Source organism: Rhipicephalus microplus, chromosome 3 (genome assembly GCF_043290135.1).
Source record: "Rhipicephalus microplus isolate Deutch F79 chromosome 3, USDA_Rmic, whole genome shotgun sequence".
Classification (NCBI taxonomy): Eukaryota; Metazoa; Arthropoda; class Arachnida; order Ixodida; family Ixodidae; genus Rhipicephalus; species Rhipicephalus microplus.
Window position 1 is genome coordinate 250,424,611 of NC_134702.1, and position 15,480 is coordinate 250,440,090.

Consider the following 15,480-nt stretch of genomic DNA (forward strand, 5'->3'; position numbering starts at 1 on the left):
CGGGTTTCTTCAAAAATTTTGATTGGAGTCTAAATCATCTCTCACTGTCTGGAGTAGCGTGGTCACAACCGAGACCTTGAGCCAGGTGGTGTAGGAAAAATCAAATTGAAGGCAGTGCCCAGTGTGCGTTGGCTTCCTGTGAACGGAGAACTCCGGGCCGTTGCGCTTTCTTGCCACCTGGACGTCGAGAAAGGGCAGGCAGTGGTCGTTCTCACACTCGGTCGTGAATTGTATGGCTGGGTGCATGGAATTTAGGTGCTGTCTAAAGTTTTCAATTTCAGACGTCTTCATGACGCAAAAGCAATCGTCCGTATAACGGAGAAAAAACTTGGGTCGCAGCGAAAAGGAGCTGTGTGCTTTTTCTTTTGTGTACTCTGTGATCAGGTTTGCCATCGTGACGGATATGGAAGCTCCCATAACGGTTCCACTGTTCTGGCTGAAAATGGCTCCTTTGTAGGAGAAGTAAGTACTGGACAGGCAGAACTCCAGTAGACGGCAAAGCTCGTCAACCGCCAAAGAAGTCCTTTCACTCAGGCTTGCGTACCCCTCAAGGACATTACGGGCACTGGCACAATGGTCTAAGGGCACTGGCACAATGGTGAACAATAAAATGACGTCAAATGAGACCATGCTCTCGTCATCGTCGATGCACACATCTGACACTAGCTGCACGAAGTGGCTGGAGTCATGGACATGAGCTGGTGTCTTCCGGGTTAGGGAGCTAAGATTCGGTGTAGAAAATTTGAAAGGGCTTGGCATGGGGAGGAAGTGAAGTCTACAATCGGTCGGTGGGGAACGTCAGGCTGGTGAATTTTCTGTAGTCCATAGAAACGCGGTGTCGATCCGTTACGGCAGATTAGTCGCAGGTAAAGTGTTCTGAGATCCGGGTAATGGTAGAAAATTTCCGCGAGTAGCTTGTTTAGCTGTGTCCGGGTTTGCTTCGGTGGGTCCTTTACTAGCTGCGTGCATGCGTCCCCTTCTAAAAGAGCTGAAACCCTCCGATTGTAGTCCCCGCTCTCCAATATGACGGTGGAGTTGGCAATTCGATGGTTGTGTTGCACAGCAGCGGCTACGATCGGAAGGTTTCAGCTATTTTAGGAGGGGAAGCAAATATCCCAAAACAACGACGTCGTTGACTTTTACCCATGAAAAAAAGCAAAAAAAATGATGTTTAACATAGCAGAAAGGTACCAACGATTGAACATATTGTAGTGGGGGATTCGCAAAGCACTGACTAGTGGGACCATCTCTCTTATGGGCCAAGCGCGAGTGTGTGCACGAGCTGTAGACGCTGAACTGCTCGAGCATTTCTGTCCGTACCCGTTGCCTGCCTACTACCTGGCGTCGCTATTAAACTCCATTGCAAAGTGGTGGAAGTGTTCTGAGTACGCAAACCTGGAACTTCAAAGCCAGAAACTGCCCACTGCATCAGCAATGCCTGATCAGACGACCGAGCAAGGTTACAAGGTACCACACTGTAAAGCACGACCCAATCTCAACTGGTCATCGTACCCACCACCCTGCGCCAATGGGATCCCCCCTTCTTCAGCGGCACTGAGGACCAAGATATGGAAGACTGGTTGCAGCTGTTTGAAAAGGTGAGCGCCGCCAACAAGTGGGATGGCCCCTCATAATAGGAGTACGTCCCATTTTATCTCAAAGACGTCGCCAGTCTGTGGTTCACAAACCACCATAATGAATTTACCAATTGGGCCGCTTTCAAGACCACCCTTGCAGCGGCGTTCGATCGCCCCGCAGTGCGCAAGCTGCGGGCTGAACAGCGCCTACGCGGACGAGCACCAAGGCAGGGCGAGAACTTCACTAGCTATATTGAAGATGTTATCTATTTATGCCGGCGCTTTAACACTTAGATGACTGAACAAGACAAGATCAGGCATATCTTGAAAGGAATAGACAATGATTCCTTTCAAATGTTGCTGGCAAAGGGCCCAAGTACCGTATCCGAACTTGTGACCTTGTTCCAGAGCTTGAAAGAGACTTGCAAGCAACGCGCATCAGTTCGAAGCTCGACGACAGTAGACGACTCTCTCGCTGCCCTTGTCGTCCGTGGTGACAGCATCCTGCTGGAGCAGATAAAAGAATATGTACGCGAAGAGGTAGCACGACAGCTTTCGTGTCTCTCGTATCTGCCGACCACCGAAGCACCAACTAACTGCCTAACGCCGACAATCAGACAGACTATTCAGGAGCAGGTCTCCAAGGCATTTCCTTTACCTACGCCTGCTTCTCCACCAACACCTGTTGCCGCGCCACTGACTTATGCGGCCGTCGCGGTAATGCCTCCGCCTCGTCTGCCATTGTATACGCCACAACCTGTGCGACCTTCCACCGCACCGTTTTCAGCTACACAGCAGCACGCCGGAAATCCTTGGCGCACTGCTGACAACCGGCTGATATGTTACTTTTGTGGGATTCCACGTCACGTTGCACGTCTATGTTGTCGGTGCTTCGCAGTTAATGCACCAAGATACCCTGACTACACGTTTCGGCCTCCATACCGCGCCCCTCACGTGCCAGCTGAAGTTCACGAACGCGATGCGCAAGCTGCTTCCGGCACCCGAACCTCCGCTTTTCTACGTTCTACTTGCCGCTCGCCTTCTCCTTAAACAAATTGTCGTTCTGTGTCGCCTATGCGTCGACGACCCACCTCCATTGAGACAAAAAACTAACTGCCGCAGCTCCAGAGGCACGAGCCGCGTCATCGTCTAATCGTTTAAGTCCTCGCCTGTCTCCCGCCAATCTTATCAATGTAATCGTCGAAGGTGTACGAACACTTGCACTTATCGATACCGGTGCCGCAATATCTGTGATTAGTCAAAGACCCTGCCGCTCTCTTCGTAAAACGACGGTGCTTTCTCCCGTAGTTTATCTTAGCACTGCGAGCGCCCAACAAATTGAGCCCGTCGCGGCATGTACGGCAAAAGTGGTTATTCGAGACGTGTTGTACATCATTGAATTTCACGTGTTGGCTTCATGTTCCCACGATGTCATCCTAGGATGGAATTTCTTATCACGTCATCATGCCATCGTGGACTGCGCTCGAGCCGAAGTGGAGCTGGTACCGTTTCGTGATGCGCCTTCTGTTGATGCGGCCGTATCTAGTGTGGCTAACCTTGTCGTCGTGACGGACATAGACCTTCCTCCTTTCAGCGCTCAGTTTGTCTCTGCCTGCTGCACTTCACTTTCTGACGCTACCGTCCTATTCACGCCGTCTGACATCTTCGGTAGCCGCCACCACACATCGCTGCCATTCGCCATTCCTGCGCTTTGTCAAGACACTACCGGAATATTTATTTCCAATCCGAACTCGTGCCCCCTCAGTTTGCGCCGCGACGAGACGTTCGGCCCCATTCAGCTTATTGATGAAGGTACTATCGTGCCTGCTGGTTTCTTCGACACCAAGCCGAATGTGGAGCTGAACGCGTTGGTTTCTCACTTTGCCTCGAACAGCGTGTCGTCCGATGCATTTCACCGTTCTATTGACAGCCATCTAGCTCTGGCTCAACGAGAGCAGCTTGTTACCCGGTTGCGCGAATTCGGGCATTCGTTTGACTTTCCCCAAGCGGTGGTAGAAAGAACGAACACCGTTTTGCACACAATGAACACAGGGAAAACTACTCTTTTGCGCCAGAGCCCCTATTGTGTGTCCCCGGCGGAGCATCGCATAATTGCAGAACAAGTAGACGACATACTACAGCGTGGAGTCATCAAGCCTTCTTGTAGTCCTTGGTCTTCGCCAGTTGTGCTCGTCAAAAAAAGAATGGTTCGATCCGGTTCTGCGTAGACTACAGGCGCCTAAACAACATTACGAGGAAAGATGTTTACCCTCTTCCCCGCATAGACGACGCTCTTGATTGTCTCCAAGGCACAGAATTCTTTTCCTCGCTTGACCTTCGCTCAGGTTATTGGCAGGTCCCAATGACTGAGCCTGACCATCCAAAAACGGCGTTCGTCACACTGGATGGTCTCTATGAATTTACCGTAATGGCATTTGGGCTCTGCAATGCGCCCACCACATTCGAACGAATGATGGACAGCATTTTACCCAGTCTCAAGTGAAACATATGCTTTTGCTTTCTTAATGACGTTGTGGTCTTTTAACCCGATTTCACTTCGCATCTCCCTCATCTGCGTAAAATTCTACAGTGCCTTAAAAACGCCAGGCTTCAGCTTAACCTCAAGAAATGTCACTTCGGGGCTAAACAACTCACCATACTTCGACATGTCGTCTCGAAAGCTGGCATACTTCCCGACCTTTACAAGCTTCGTGCTGTAGCCAAATTTCCTAAGCCGACTGCAGTTAAAGAACTACTGAGCTTTGTGGGCCTGTGCTCCTATTTTCGTCGGTTTGTCCGGAACTTTGCTTGCATCATCGCTCCGCTCACCGAACTCCTTGCTGGCCCTGCAGATCTTTCAAATTGAACAGCAGCCTGTGACGAATCCTTCGCATCACTTCGCCAACTCCTTACCTCACCACCCGTACTGCGTCATTATGACCCTACTGTGCCGACTGAAGTACACACGGATGCAAGTGGCGTCGGCCTTGGTGCAGTACTCACGCAACGCAAACCAGGTTTTACGGAGTATGTGGTCGCCTATGCCAGCCACGCCCTCACTAAGGCAGAAGCCAACTATTCTGTTGCGGAAAAAAAGTGCCTGGTGATTGTGTGGGCGTTAAACAAGTTTCGCCCCTATTTGTACGACCAAACTTTTGACGTGGTAACTGACCATCACGCACTCTGTTGGTTGGCTTCACTGAAATATCCTTCTGGTCGCCTCGGACGTTGGGCACTACGCCTTCGGGAATTCGGCATACGCGTCGTCTACCGATCGGGGCGAAAGCACTTTGACGCAGATGCGCTTTCACGATTACCCATGCAATCTGATGATACGGAAATATCAGCCCTTGACCTTCCCCTCTCTGCCGTCAGCGTCACAGACATGTCATCCGAACAGCGGAAAGACCCTTGGATTGTCTCGCTCTTAAATATGCTTTCTGACGCATCAACTTCCGGTTACACGCGTGCTCTTCGCTGCCAAGCAACGCATTTCGCCATACGGGGCGGCCTGTTATACCGTCGCAACTATCAAGTGGTGGGTCGTAAATGGCTGCTAGTCATACCCAGCCATATGCGGTCTGATATCTGCAAATATTTTCATGCTGAGCCGCAACACACACACGCCGGTGCTCTAAAGACGTATTAGCGGATCCGCCAACGTTACTACTGGCGGGGTATGTACACATTTGTACGCAAACACATTCGCTCATATTTTCTGTGTCAGCAGCGCAAGACCTTTCCTCATTCACCCGGTAAACTGCATCCTTTACCATGTCCTGCACACCCATTTGACCGTGTTCTGATTGACCTATACGGCCCGCTACCGTGCTCTGTTGGTGGTAATCGATGGGTGATTGTGGCTGCCGACCATCTGACAAGGTACGCCGAAACGGCCGCGCTACCTTCGGCTGGTGCTCGTGACGTTGCAACCTTCATCTTGCATTGGTTTGTTCTTCGTCATGGTGCACCACGAAAGCTCCTGAGTGACAGAGGTCGCGTATTTTTGTCCAAAGTTCTGCAGCAGCTCTTACATTCATGCCGTACGGTACACCGCACATCAACAGCCTACCAGCCTCAGACGAACGGCCTAACGGAACGTTTCAATAGAACCCTCGGAGACATGCTTGCTATGTATATTGATTCCGACCACTCCAATTGGGACGTTGTCCTTCCTTTCGTGACGTATGCCTACAATATGGCGATTCAATCAACAACGAGCTTTTCTCCATTTTTTCTTTTATATGGTCGTGACCCATGCAGCACACTCGACACAATTCTGCCATACAATCCTGATGCCTCCGAGTTCAGCCCAGTTTCTGAAATGGCCGGACATGTCAAAGAGAATCGTCAGCTTGCCCGGTCCTTCACAGCCGATAATCAAGCCCTCCAAAAAGATCGCCACGACCGTGATCTTGTTCAGGACACTTTCCCCGTCGGTTCTCTCATGTGGCTCCGACTGCCTTTCCAATCTCCTGGACTGACTCCCAAGTTTGCACCGAAGTATACTGGCCCTTACCGCGTCATACAGCACCCTTCTTTTGTCACCTATGTGATTGAACCGCTCAAGCCGTCCACGAACAAGCGCCGCCTTGGTCGTGAGACAGTTCATGTCAGTCGCCTCAAGCCCTGCTACGACCCTCCTGTTCTCTCGTCACCTTGAGTCGCCAGGATGGCTCGTCTTCGTCGCCGGGGTACTGTAGTGGAGAATTCGCAAGGCACTGACTAGTGGGACCATCTCTCTCCAAGTGCGAAGCGCGAGTGTGTGCACGAGCTGTAGACGCTGGACTGCTCAAGCATTTCTGTCCGTACCGGCTGCCTGCCTACTCCCTGGCGTCACTATGAAACTCCCTTGCAATATGCATTTCCCGCGCCATTCGCAGTATGTGGTATTTCGTTTTGTTGTTTAGTATTGTGCGTCAAGTGTCCACCATTTAATTAACATTCTTATCAGTCTCTACCATTTCGTTGGGGTTGGGAAAGGCACTGCAGGAGCAGATAACCAGACAACTGATACCCCAGAAGAGAGGCATGCAAGGTCTAATCGCGTAGGACCAATTTCTCTCGTATCGGTGAACACAATAAAGGGCCCCTCATTAGGTTTGAGCATTTCCAGCTGACAAGCCTAGTAGTGCACTGAGCACTTCGGATCATTCCTTTTAAGATTTGCGAAATTACATGTCTCGTAAAAACGCTAAATTTCTAATGAATGCCACTTGCCCTTCTCACGGGCGAGTGCCCCAAAATCAAGGGAGTGACGTACAGCAAGGAATGGTCCTGTTTTTACGTTGCTCCTTTACGTTGACATTGACGGGCTGACGTCACATACTGTACACTCTTCATCAGGACTTAGTTAAATGCTAGCTGTATCTATAAAAACAGGCGAAAAATGTTCCATCTGCTGTTTACATCCTGAGTTTTAAATGACTTCATTAAGAGTGTTGCAGGTGACGTTATTCTACTGGGCATGTGCAAAATGTGTGTTCTGTTGTGTAGCGTGAATGAGGAGTACTTTGAATTCGGATATCTGCGTCATATCAGTTTGAAAGGGGAGCGCAAAGACAGAAGAAAAAAACAGCACTCTTTGTCTCTGTCTTTCTCCTCTCTGTGTCTTTGCACTGCACTTTCAAAATCAGTATAATGAATGAACGCTCACAGAAATAATAAAACATGCAAACAAAATCTCAGCTTGTTATCATTTTTGTTTTTGTTTTTGAATAGCCTCGAGGTGTTATTTACTAATAGGCCCTCGTTTAGCGTCCGCCTCGCTGGACCAGTCGCTAAAGGGTGCTCCGCTGCTGACCCGAATACCGCAGGTTCGATTGTGGTCGCGGCGGTGACATCTAGAAGGTAGCGAAAAAGTAGAGGCCCGTGTACTGTGCAAAGTCAGTGCACGTAAAAGAACACCAGTTTGTGGAGACCTCCACTACGGCGTTCCTCATATTCATATCGTAGTTTTTGTTTTACGTAAAACCACACATACCACCGCTACTACTACTACTACTACTACTACTACTACTACTACTACTACTACTACTACTACTACTACTACCACTACTACTACTACTACTACTACTACTACTACTACTACTACTACTACTACTACTACTACTACTACTACTACTACTACTACTATAACAACAACAACAACAACAACAACAACAACATTCTGCTTGCGTTCGTCTTCTTGTCGTTCCTGCATCGTGCCTTCGCCAACCCTGACAATGCTTAGCTTGTGTTTGGTGCGTCGTCTCTGACCGCAGTTTCAGCGGAGTGACAAGGTGTAGCGCGGTATCAATATATGATCCTTGCAAGCCTCTCCTAAAGTACACGCACTGACTGATCCATCCTACAGAAACTGGTAATACACAACAAAGAGTGCCGAGTCGACACAGCATGGATGGCGTACGCGCACGAGTAGGCTGAGGCACGTCATGCGCGTGGGACCTTGCTTCTCGACATCGGCACAGAGCAGCGCCATGTTGTTCTTGGTGCGTATGCGTCATGTGATTCTCCAGCCCCGATACCGAAGAAAACAGGGAAGGAATAAGGCTCAAGATGGCTACATGGGATGAGAGGCAAGGAATTCAATCTTGCTTCTTCGCATCATGCTTTAGTGAAAAAATCACCATGGTAGAACGTTCTTTATTGGCCACGCAAGAAATTCTAGTGTCCAAATACAAGTTATTATGTCAGCTAGAGAGAGACGTTTTAGAAGCAAATTTCAAACAAAACAAAAGCCGCGTGAACATCACATTTTTACGTTAAGGCGCTGCAGCAGATGGGTTACAATGCCAAAGAAAACACGCCTTCGTTGACACAACACAATTTGTTCTCTTTATAAGCCCTTTCATTCTGTAATTAAACCAACAGAAACCGAATTGTTAGAAAAGTTCTACCTTATACGACATTCTGAAATCTTAATTACTATTGCGCGAAGAGGACTGTTTAGCTACATTCGTTTCCAAACGTGAGCTTAGCATTAAATTCTTGACATAGGAGCTTTGACCGCAGTTTAATTCTATGCGATAATAGTAAGTCCCATCCTAGTTAATTTTTTGTATTGCTACAGGTGTCATTTTTGAGAAATGGCTTAGGGCAAACCTTGAGGCGCTGTTCTATATTTTTTCATATTTGTCACTTAAAGACATATGACAAGTGATATCACACATAACAAGCATATTCAAGCAAACGGTGAATGCGTGCTAAGTACAACGTTGATTGTAAACATGCCGATGCCTGTCTCAGGCTTCGCTGTATAAGGTATAATAATTTCGTGGCCTTCGCCACCACTGAATCAACAAGAGCATTCCATTAGTAGTCATTTATGGTTTTTCATTAGTTCTCCAGCTACCCTCAATTGCCCAGAAAACCTGCTCCTCCTTTCTCACCCACACACCCAGGTTTTCAGGCGGGTTCTTCAGTTCCTTCAGGGCACTGGACAGGCATTTGTAGAAGGTGGTCGCCACCTCCTCAGCCATAGACATCGCTTTTGTTTTCTTACCCCATCTTTATACAGTCTCCTCCTTCCCCTGCAGACGCTGAGACATTCTTTCACTTAGGGCTGCAGAAATAACGTCTTTTGCACTCCTGATGCTCCTCCTCCAGTCGCTCGCAGCATGTCACCTTTGTCTACGTTGAACCTTATAGTTTTTGCGAATATTATTGCTGCTTTTTTTACATAAATAACAGTTTCACAACACGCTCGAAAACAAAATATGGACTTGAATAGCGCTCATATATGCTCTTGCTTGGAAAATATGCATTTATAGGCACTTGGAAGCATTTAGGCACGAACACCCAAAATTGGCATTTACAGGCACTATAAAAAAACACCATAAAAGCCCTTCTTAATTTCTATTTCATGCCAATATATCAAAATGGCGTGGTAGGAACACAAGGAACAAAATAGGCATTTGCCAATAATTCGGTCCCTAGTCATGACATTGTCACCCAACAATTTACGGGTTTTGCAAAAAAACAAATAAAGAGGGTTAAATGTGCTTGTATACTAATGAAAACTGTACTGTTAGTATTTATTTCAGTCCAAAATGGGTCGTAGAAGTAATCGGCTGCAAACTCCTCCCACCGCCGGCTTGTGTGATGTCATAAGCCGAAATAGCAGTGTCGTCATCTGCCACCAAACAGCACTTTCCGCGCGCGGTCAGTGTTGCGAGTGTTCCTTGCCGCGCGGTCCACACGTCTCAGTAGGTTCTAAGTGCTGTGACGTGTTACGGGTACCATAATCATATGCGACGACGACGTTGTGTACGTTGCGCATTTTGACTTCGACTACGTCGCCACCAGCTCAAGCGACAAAGAAAGCGTCGAAGATGGCGGGAACCAAGATGGCAGTAACCTTCGCGTTGTGGCAGACGTTGCAGATGGCTTTCCGCATTGATAAGTAAGTAGCTTTAATTTAAACGTGTCAGGTCGATAAGCAAGCTCGGTATACGAGAGTCCGTCAACGCTGCTTTCGCAAACAAGTGCTACTGAGCGCCGTGGAATTGACAAAGCGTGTAGATTTTTGTTGGCTATCATAGGTGCATGCACGACTTTCGGTGTCCAACATAATAAATAGGTGGCTGTAGCAATGCTGCGCAATGGCACCGTTGTTTTTTTATCGGTTATTGCGGGCCGCACTTGTAAACATAAGCCGAAGCGAACAGCATGTCAGTGCGGCACTAGGGTTCCTCAAGATATTTATTTTGGCCAAATAATTGCTTGAGCTCTGTCGACTGCATTCAGTTCCAGTGAAAAGATAGCAAGTGTGACGCTCAACCATGGCACTGCCTGCGACGAGTTGCAACAAATATTTGTCCATAGTGGCAAACAGAATACGCATTGCATATTCACAGGACAATTTTGACTTCCGAAATTACTTTATCCAAGCACCGGCACTGCATGGGTTCGCGGTGGCATTGCTTCAACCTCTGGAAGTTATTTTGTTCCAGTGGAAAGTTGAACAACGCATACAAAGTTCGATTGCAAGCGCAGCTGATCACGGAACATGTATGGTCGCCCTCCGAAACGCAGACCGTGCAGCAGCTTGCCCAGAATGCGGTTCGTTACGTCACGCATGGTTCGTTACGACACGTGCTCCGGTGTTCCCTTTAACAGTGGACCCCTCGGTACATCCTATAAGCTCGAGCTTTACCTACTCCAGTTAAAACATTGTCTGCATGGTCAACTGTTTATTTTGTCACAAACGGTACATCTGTGGAATAGGATGGCCTGTTATGTTATTTTTAATGGGCACCACGCGGATACGGCGAAGCAATCATCAAAAACAGCGGCACGGCATTTTTATGTAGCAGGTCACAACTTCAAAACCTCAAACACTACATCCTTCAGTCAGAATTCCGGCCACCAAGAGACAGCAAATATGCAGAATCCCACTTTATTGACAAGTTTATTACATTTCAGCTAGCAGGTGTAAACGTTTCAAGGGAGACTGTTGAGTCCATGCGATATGATACGTTCACAACAGAAGTCTCTAATTATTACAATTTTTTATCTTACCTTTGTTAGGTGATGCTTTCTACCAACAACCATAACTGAGCAATGCGTGTACAACCACCCTTATCCCAACCTACAAATGTTCACTGCAACCACGAAAAATCTGAACATCTTTCTCAGATTTATTTAACGAGCGAATGTACCACGTTTTTACAAAAGTATACTTACCGCTCAACCGATGCCCAAGGTGAGTCGCAAGTTCTGCGCTCATTGAACGTCAGGCATTTTTCAAACTATGCAGGAAACAAGTACTGCGAGTGCTCGTACGACCTTTAAAATTGGCCCACCGCAGTCAGTTGAGCCGACCGACGCATCTATTGCGGGTCGCGCACCCAGTCGCCAGAAAGCCAAAGAAGACATCACCCTCAAGGAACCAGAAGCTGCTGCACTCACCGACACGGTGCGTCCATGATTGTTGAACCAAGGGAAATATGTGGCTGATGACAGTGGTTAGCTCTTAGTTATTACAGACCTATTATATTTTCATACGCAAGTTTTTCTAAGTAAAACAGCGTGAAGTTTTCCAATCTGAGTCAGATGTAGAAATGCCCAGGAAATATCGGGAGATGCGAAACGTTTTGCGAAAACGCTAGAACGTCTGGCAACCGCGAGCCAGGCACTATTTTGGTTGTTAACTTGACGTTTCAGCGTTGCCATAGGTTTGCATGTGTTTTAAATGCCAAGCATTTCATAGCGAACTTCGGTGACTTTGAGTGTATCTATCTGTCTATCTATCTATCTATCTATCTATCTATCTATCTATCTATCTATCTATCTATCTATCTATCTATCTATCTGTCTATCTATCTATCTATCTATCTATCTATCTGTCTATCTATCTATCTATCTATCTATCTATCTATCTATCTATCTATCTATCTGTCTGTCTGTCTCTCTGTCTGTCTGTCTGTCTGTCTGTCTGTCTGTCTGTCTGTCTGTCTGTCTGTCTGTCTGTCTAGCCACTTACGACTTTTAGCTCTCCCAGCCGTTTCGATAATGGTATAGATACCAAACTTAGTATACCATAACATGACTGTATAAAGAACCTATTTCACTAGTCATAACATGAAAATTAGGACATGTGTGTCATGAATGTCATAGTTTACATTTCACGTTCCTAGACTTCTTACGGTGGATTCGTTCACATGGCATGTTGCAAGACTGGTATGGTACGGCAGGCTTGCATGGCGAACACAAGCGACAGACCCTAACATGAAAATAAACATGTGTGTCATGTAACAACATGACAACATCACTCGCTCATGGTGCGCTGGCGGCCGTTTCACTAGCTTCACTTATACCAAATTTGCTATTACAGGACGTGAATGGATGACGAAGGTATGATACTGGTGAAAACATTATTAACATGAGATGCATGTAATGTAACAACACGACTACATTGTATGCTCATGATGCGCTCGCAGCCGTTTCGCTAGCGTCAGATATACCAAATTTGGTATTACATGTCGTGAATGGATGACGAAGGTATGTGACTGGTGCAAACATGATAATCAGGAGATGCGTGTCATGTAACATGTCACAAACAACTGCAATTTTCGTTTCACCCGCGTGCCCCGTCGTCCAAGGAAGGGCACTTTTGTGTTGGGAGGACGACATCTGGCGACTAATGACACAGCGGCGCCGCCGCCGCGTCTTTCCTACGCCTGTACCGAAAGGAGGGACATGTGTTAGAGAAAAAAAGAAATTACCTCGAGAGAGGACGGGACGTCCCGAAAGAGTTTTGACTGCTCTGAAATCGGATACGGCAGTTGACGTGCAGCCAGCAAGAAGTGCGGTCGTCGGTGTCGCGAGTCTCGCGTAGGCGGCGAGCATGAAGTGACCCGCGCAACGTATTGAAACGGCTGTAATTCCGGGCACCCTCGTCGTCTACTAAGCTGGCGAGATCTTCAGCGGCACCCGACAACTCCCCTACGTGTACCAAGAGTTGGCCTGGTCTGTATGGAACTTTTTATTGTGACTTTTTTCAAACTGTTATTTTATTATAACCAGCTTTTCAATAATGGTAGTTGTGTGCGCTGCGTCGCACGCGCCAATTTTGAATCGCGAGCATGATCCTTTCATAAATTTTCTTTCTATTTTTTAGTTCCATCCTGTTGTTATTTTATTATTATTCCGTCTATTTGTATTTTGTCGGTACTGGTTGTAGTGTTTATAGAGCATATTTTGTTATATAGCTGTTTTTTTTCATGGCGTATCAGATTTCTTCCTCTGTTATTTTTGTTAACTCCTGCCTTTGTTCTTCCTTTAATTAAATGCTTGTTTGTGGGAAATCAAATCTCTGTGTCTGCTCTACAAGTGCGTCGGTCAGGCTCATACATCACCACACGTGCAACCCCCCACGAGACGACCAACCTACAAATAAATTTGAGATGTGCAACTTCGAGGCCTTTCAGGCGTCTCAGGCCAAAGCGTAAAGTGGAAGCCTACGAGTCTGCCTCACGTCGATCGTTGGATCGGCGGGGCCCCACCCGAAGTGTAGGACGTAACAACATGACTACATGCCACACTGATGATGCGCTCGCGGCCGTTTCGCTAGCTTCACATCAGCCAAATTTGGTATTACGTGACGCAAATGAATGACTAAAGTATGTGACTTGTGCAGACATGATAATCATGAGATGCATGTAATATGAGACAATGACTACATGCCACAGTCAAAGTACCAATACATTTCGACGTGACGAGGTGGGCCTGCTCGCCAGCGTTCATTTCGTCGCGTCACGCCGGCGTTCCTACGCCAGGTGCCGGTCCTGCCATATATTCGCAGGCACGCGCCGCGCTGCGTTGCTTTGACGAAGGCGCATTTCAGCGCGTCCGGCGTCCCTTCGTCGTGAAAAGAGGGAGACGCGGTGTTCTTTGGGTAACGCATTTGCGCGAAATGCTGCATGTCGCATTTCGCGCCGGTTGCAGTCGGGCCGTGCCGACAGACGCTGGTCGCGCCTGGCGTCATATAGAGTGCTCGCGTTTTGCTAACGTAGCGTCGCTGTGCCCAGCGTGCGCGTGCGTCAACGTTACATTGGAGTTTATTTGGCCCTTCATAATGCACTCGCGGCCGTTTTGCTAGCTCCACATATAACAAAATTTGGTTTTACGTGACGTCAATGGATGACGAAATATATGTCTGGTGCAAAAATTATAATCCTGACAAGCGTGTCACGTAAGAACACGACAACATAGCACGCTCATATCGTGCTCGTGGCAGTTTCGCATGCTCCGCATATACTAAATTTGGTATCACGTGACGTGAATAGATGAAGCAGGTAAACTAAACATCCAAACATTATAATCAAGACACAGAAGTCATGTACGACATCATTTACCTATACCCCGTAACGTTGTGCTGATTTTAAAGTGACATATCAACATTTCTCATTCGTGCTTCGCATATCATCGATTCCCACTGTTCGTGGGATCTTCCAATTTGTTTGCAGGACGCTGCAGTGTCTTCACGTTGCACTTAGAGTTCGGACGTTCTAATTCAAACGCTCGTGATCCTTGTGCCACATAAAATGGAGCCAATGGCTACGCTTACCAACTGGCGGCCATGTTATATATAAAAACGATTTGTGAGTTCTGCCGCGCGTAAGGTTCAGCTAGATTCTCCACGTTTCTTCCTTGGGGAAGAAATGTCCAGTTTTTGAAACGTTCGCTCCAGTGACATCCCTGTTAAATAATTTCTCAAAGCATCAGTGAATCCTTTAGTTACAATTCAGTGACTGTATAAGAAGCAAAGGGCCACAAAGTTTCAAACGAGTTATATCCATTTCTATGAGCAAGAACGAGTATAGCATTGTTTCACATTCTTTAAACAACACGCCAATAGTATAGGATGAACAAGCTATGTAGCAGAGTCTACACGCATTTAAGCCTTTTATCAAGCACAATTTTTTTCAGCAGCAGATAGGCTCTTATCATGTCAAAGTGGTCTAGCAAGTTTGCACTCGTGCCAGACCAGAAAAGTTTGCGGACAACGAGGTTGACTCGTGCACTCATTGAAAATGATTACCTGGTGTTCGAAACATTTAAGGACTAAATGAAAAATACACTAACCAAGAAGAAATGGCATTTAAACCAAGGGCCTCTTATGGTCAGGCCAGTATTCTAACCCCCGCATTCCGAAACACTACTTGACTTGATCTTGACCTGCCACCAACTTCAATGCAGCACAAACGCGTTTCGAACTCTCTGTCTCTAGGTGGTGCCAAGGCAGCACAAACGCACAGACGCCTTGCGAATGCGCTGCTTTGAAGGCGGTTTCAAGTCAAGTTCAAGTCAAGTAGCGTTTCTGAATACGGGGGTAACTCTAAGCCACACCACTGACTTGAAATCTTTCGCATAATGATTCGTTACCAAGTGTCACGTT

General features: G+C 47.2%; 1 protein-coding gene across 1 annotated transcript in view; it reads left to right on the forward strand.

Annotated features, from left to right (window-relative positions):
* LOC119160292 (uncharacterized) overlaps window positions 1-15,480 on the forward strand; it is a 61,784-nt gene that overhangs the window by 39,088 nt on the left and 7,216 nt on the right. Inside the window, exon 2 of the mRNA XM_075890891.1 lies at window positions 11,338-11,496. Coding sequence (XP_075747006.1) covers window positions 11,338-11,496 — 159 coding nt within the window. The remainder of the gene's footprint in view (window positions 1-11,337; window positions 11,497-15,480) is intronic.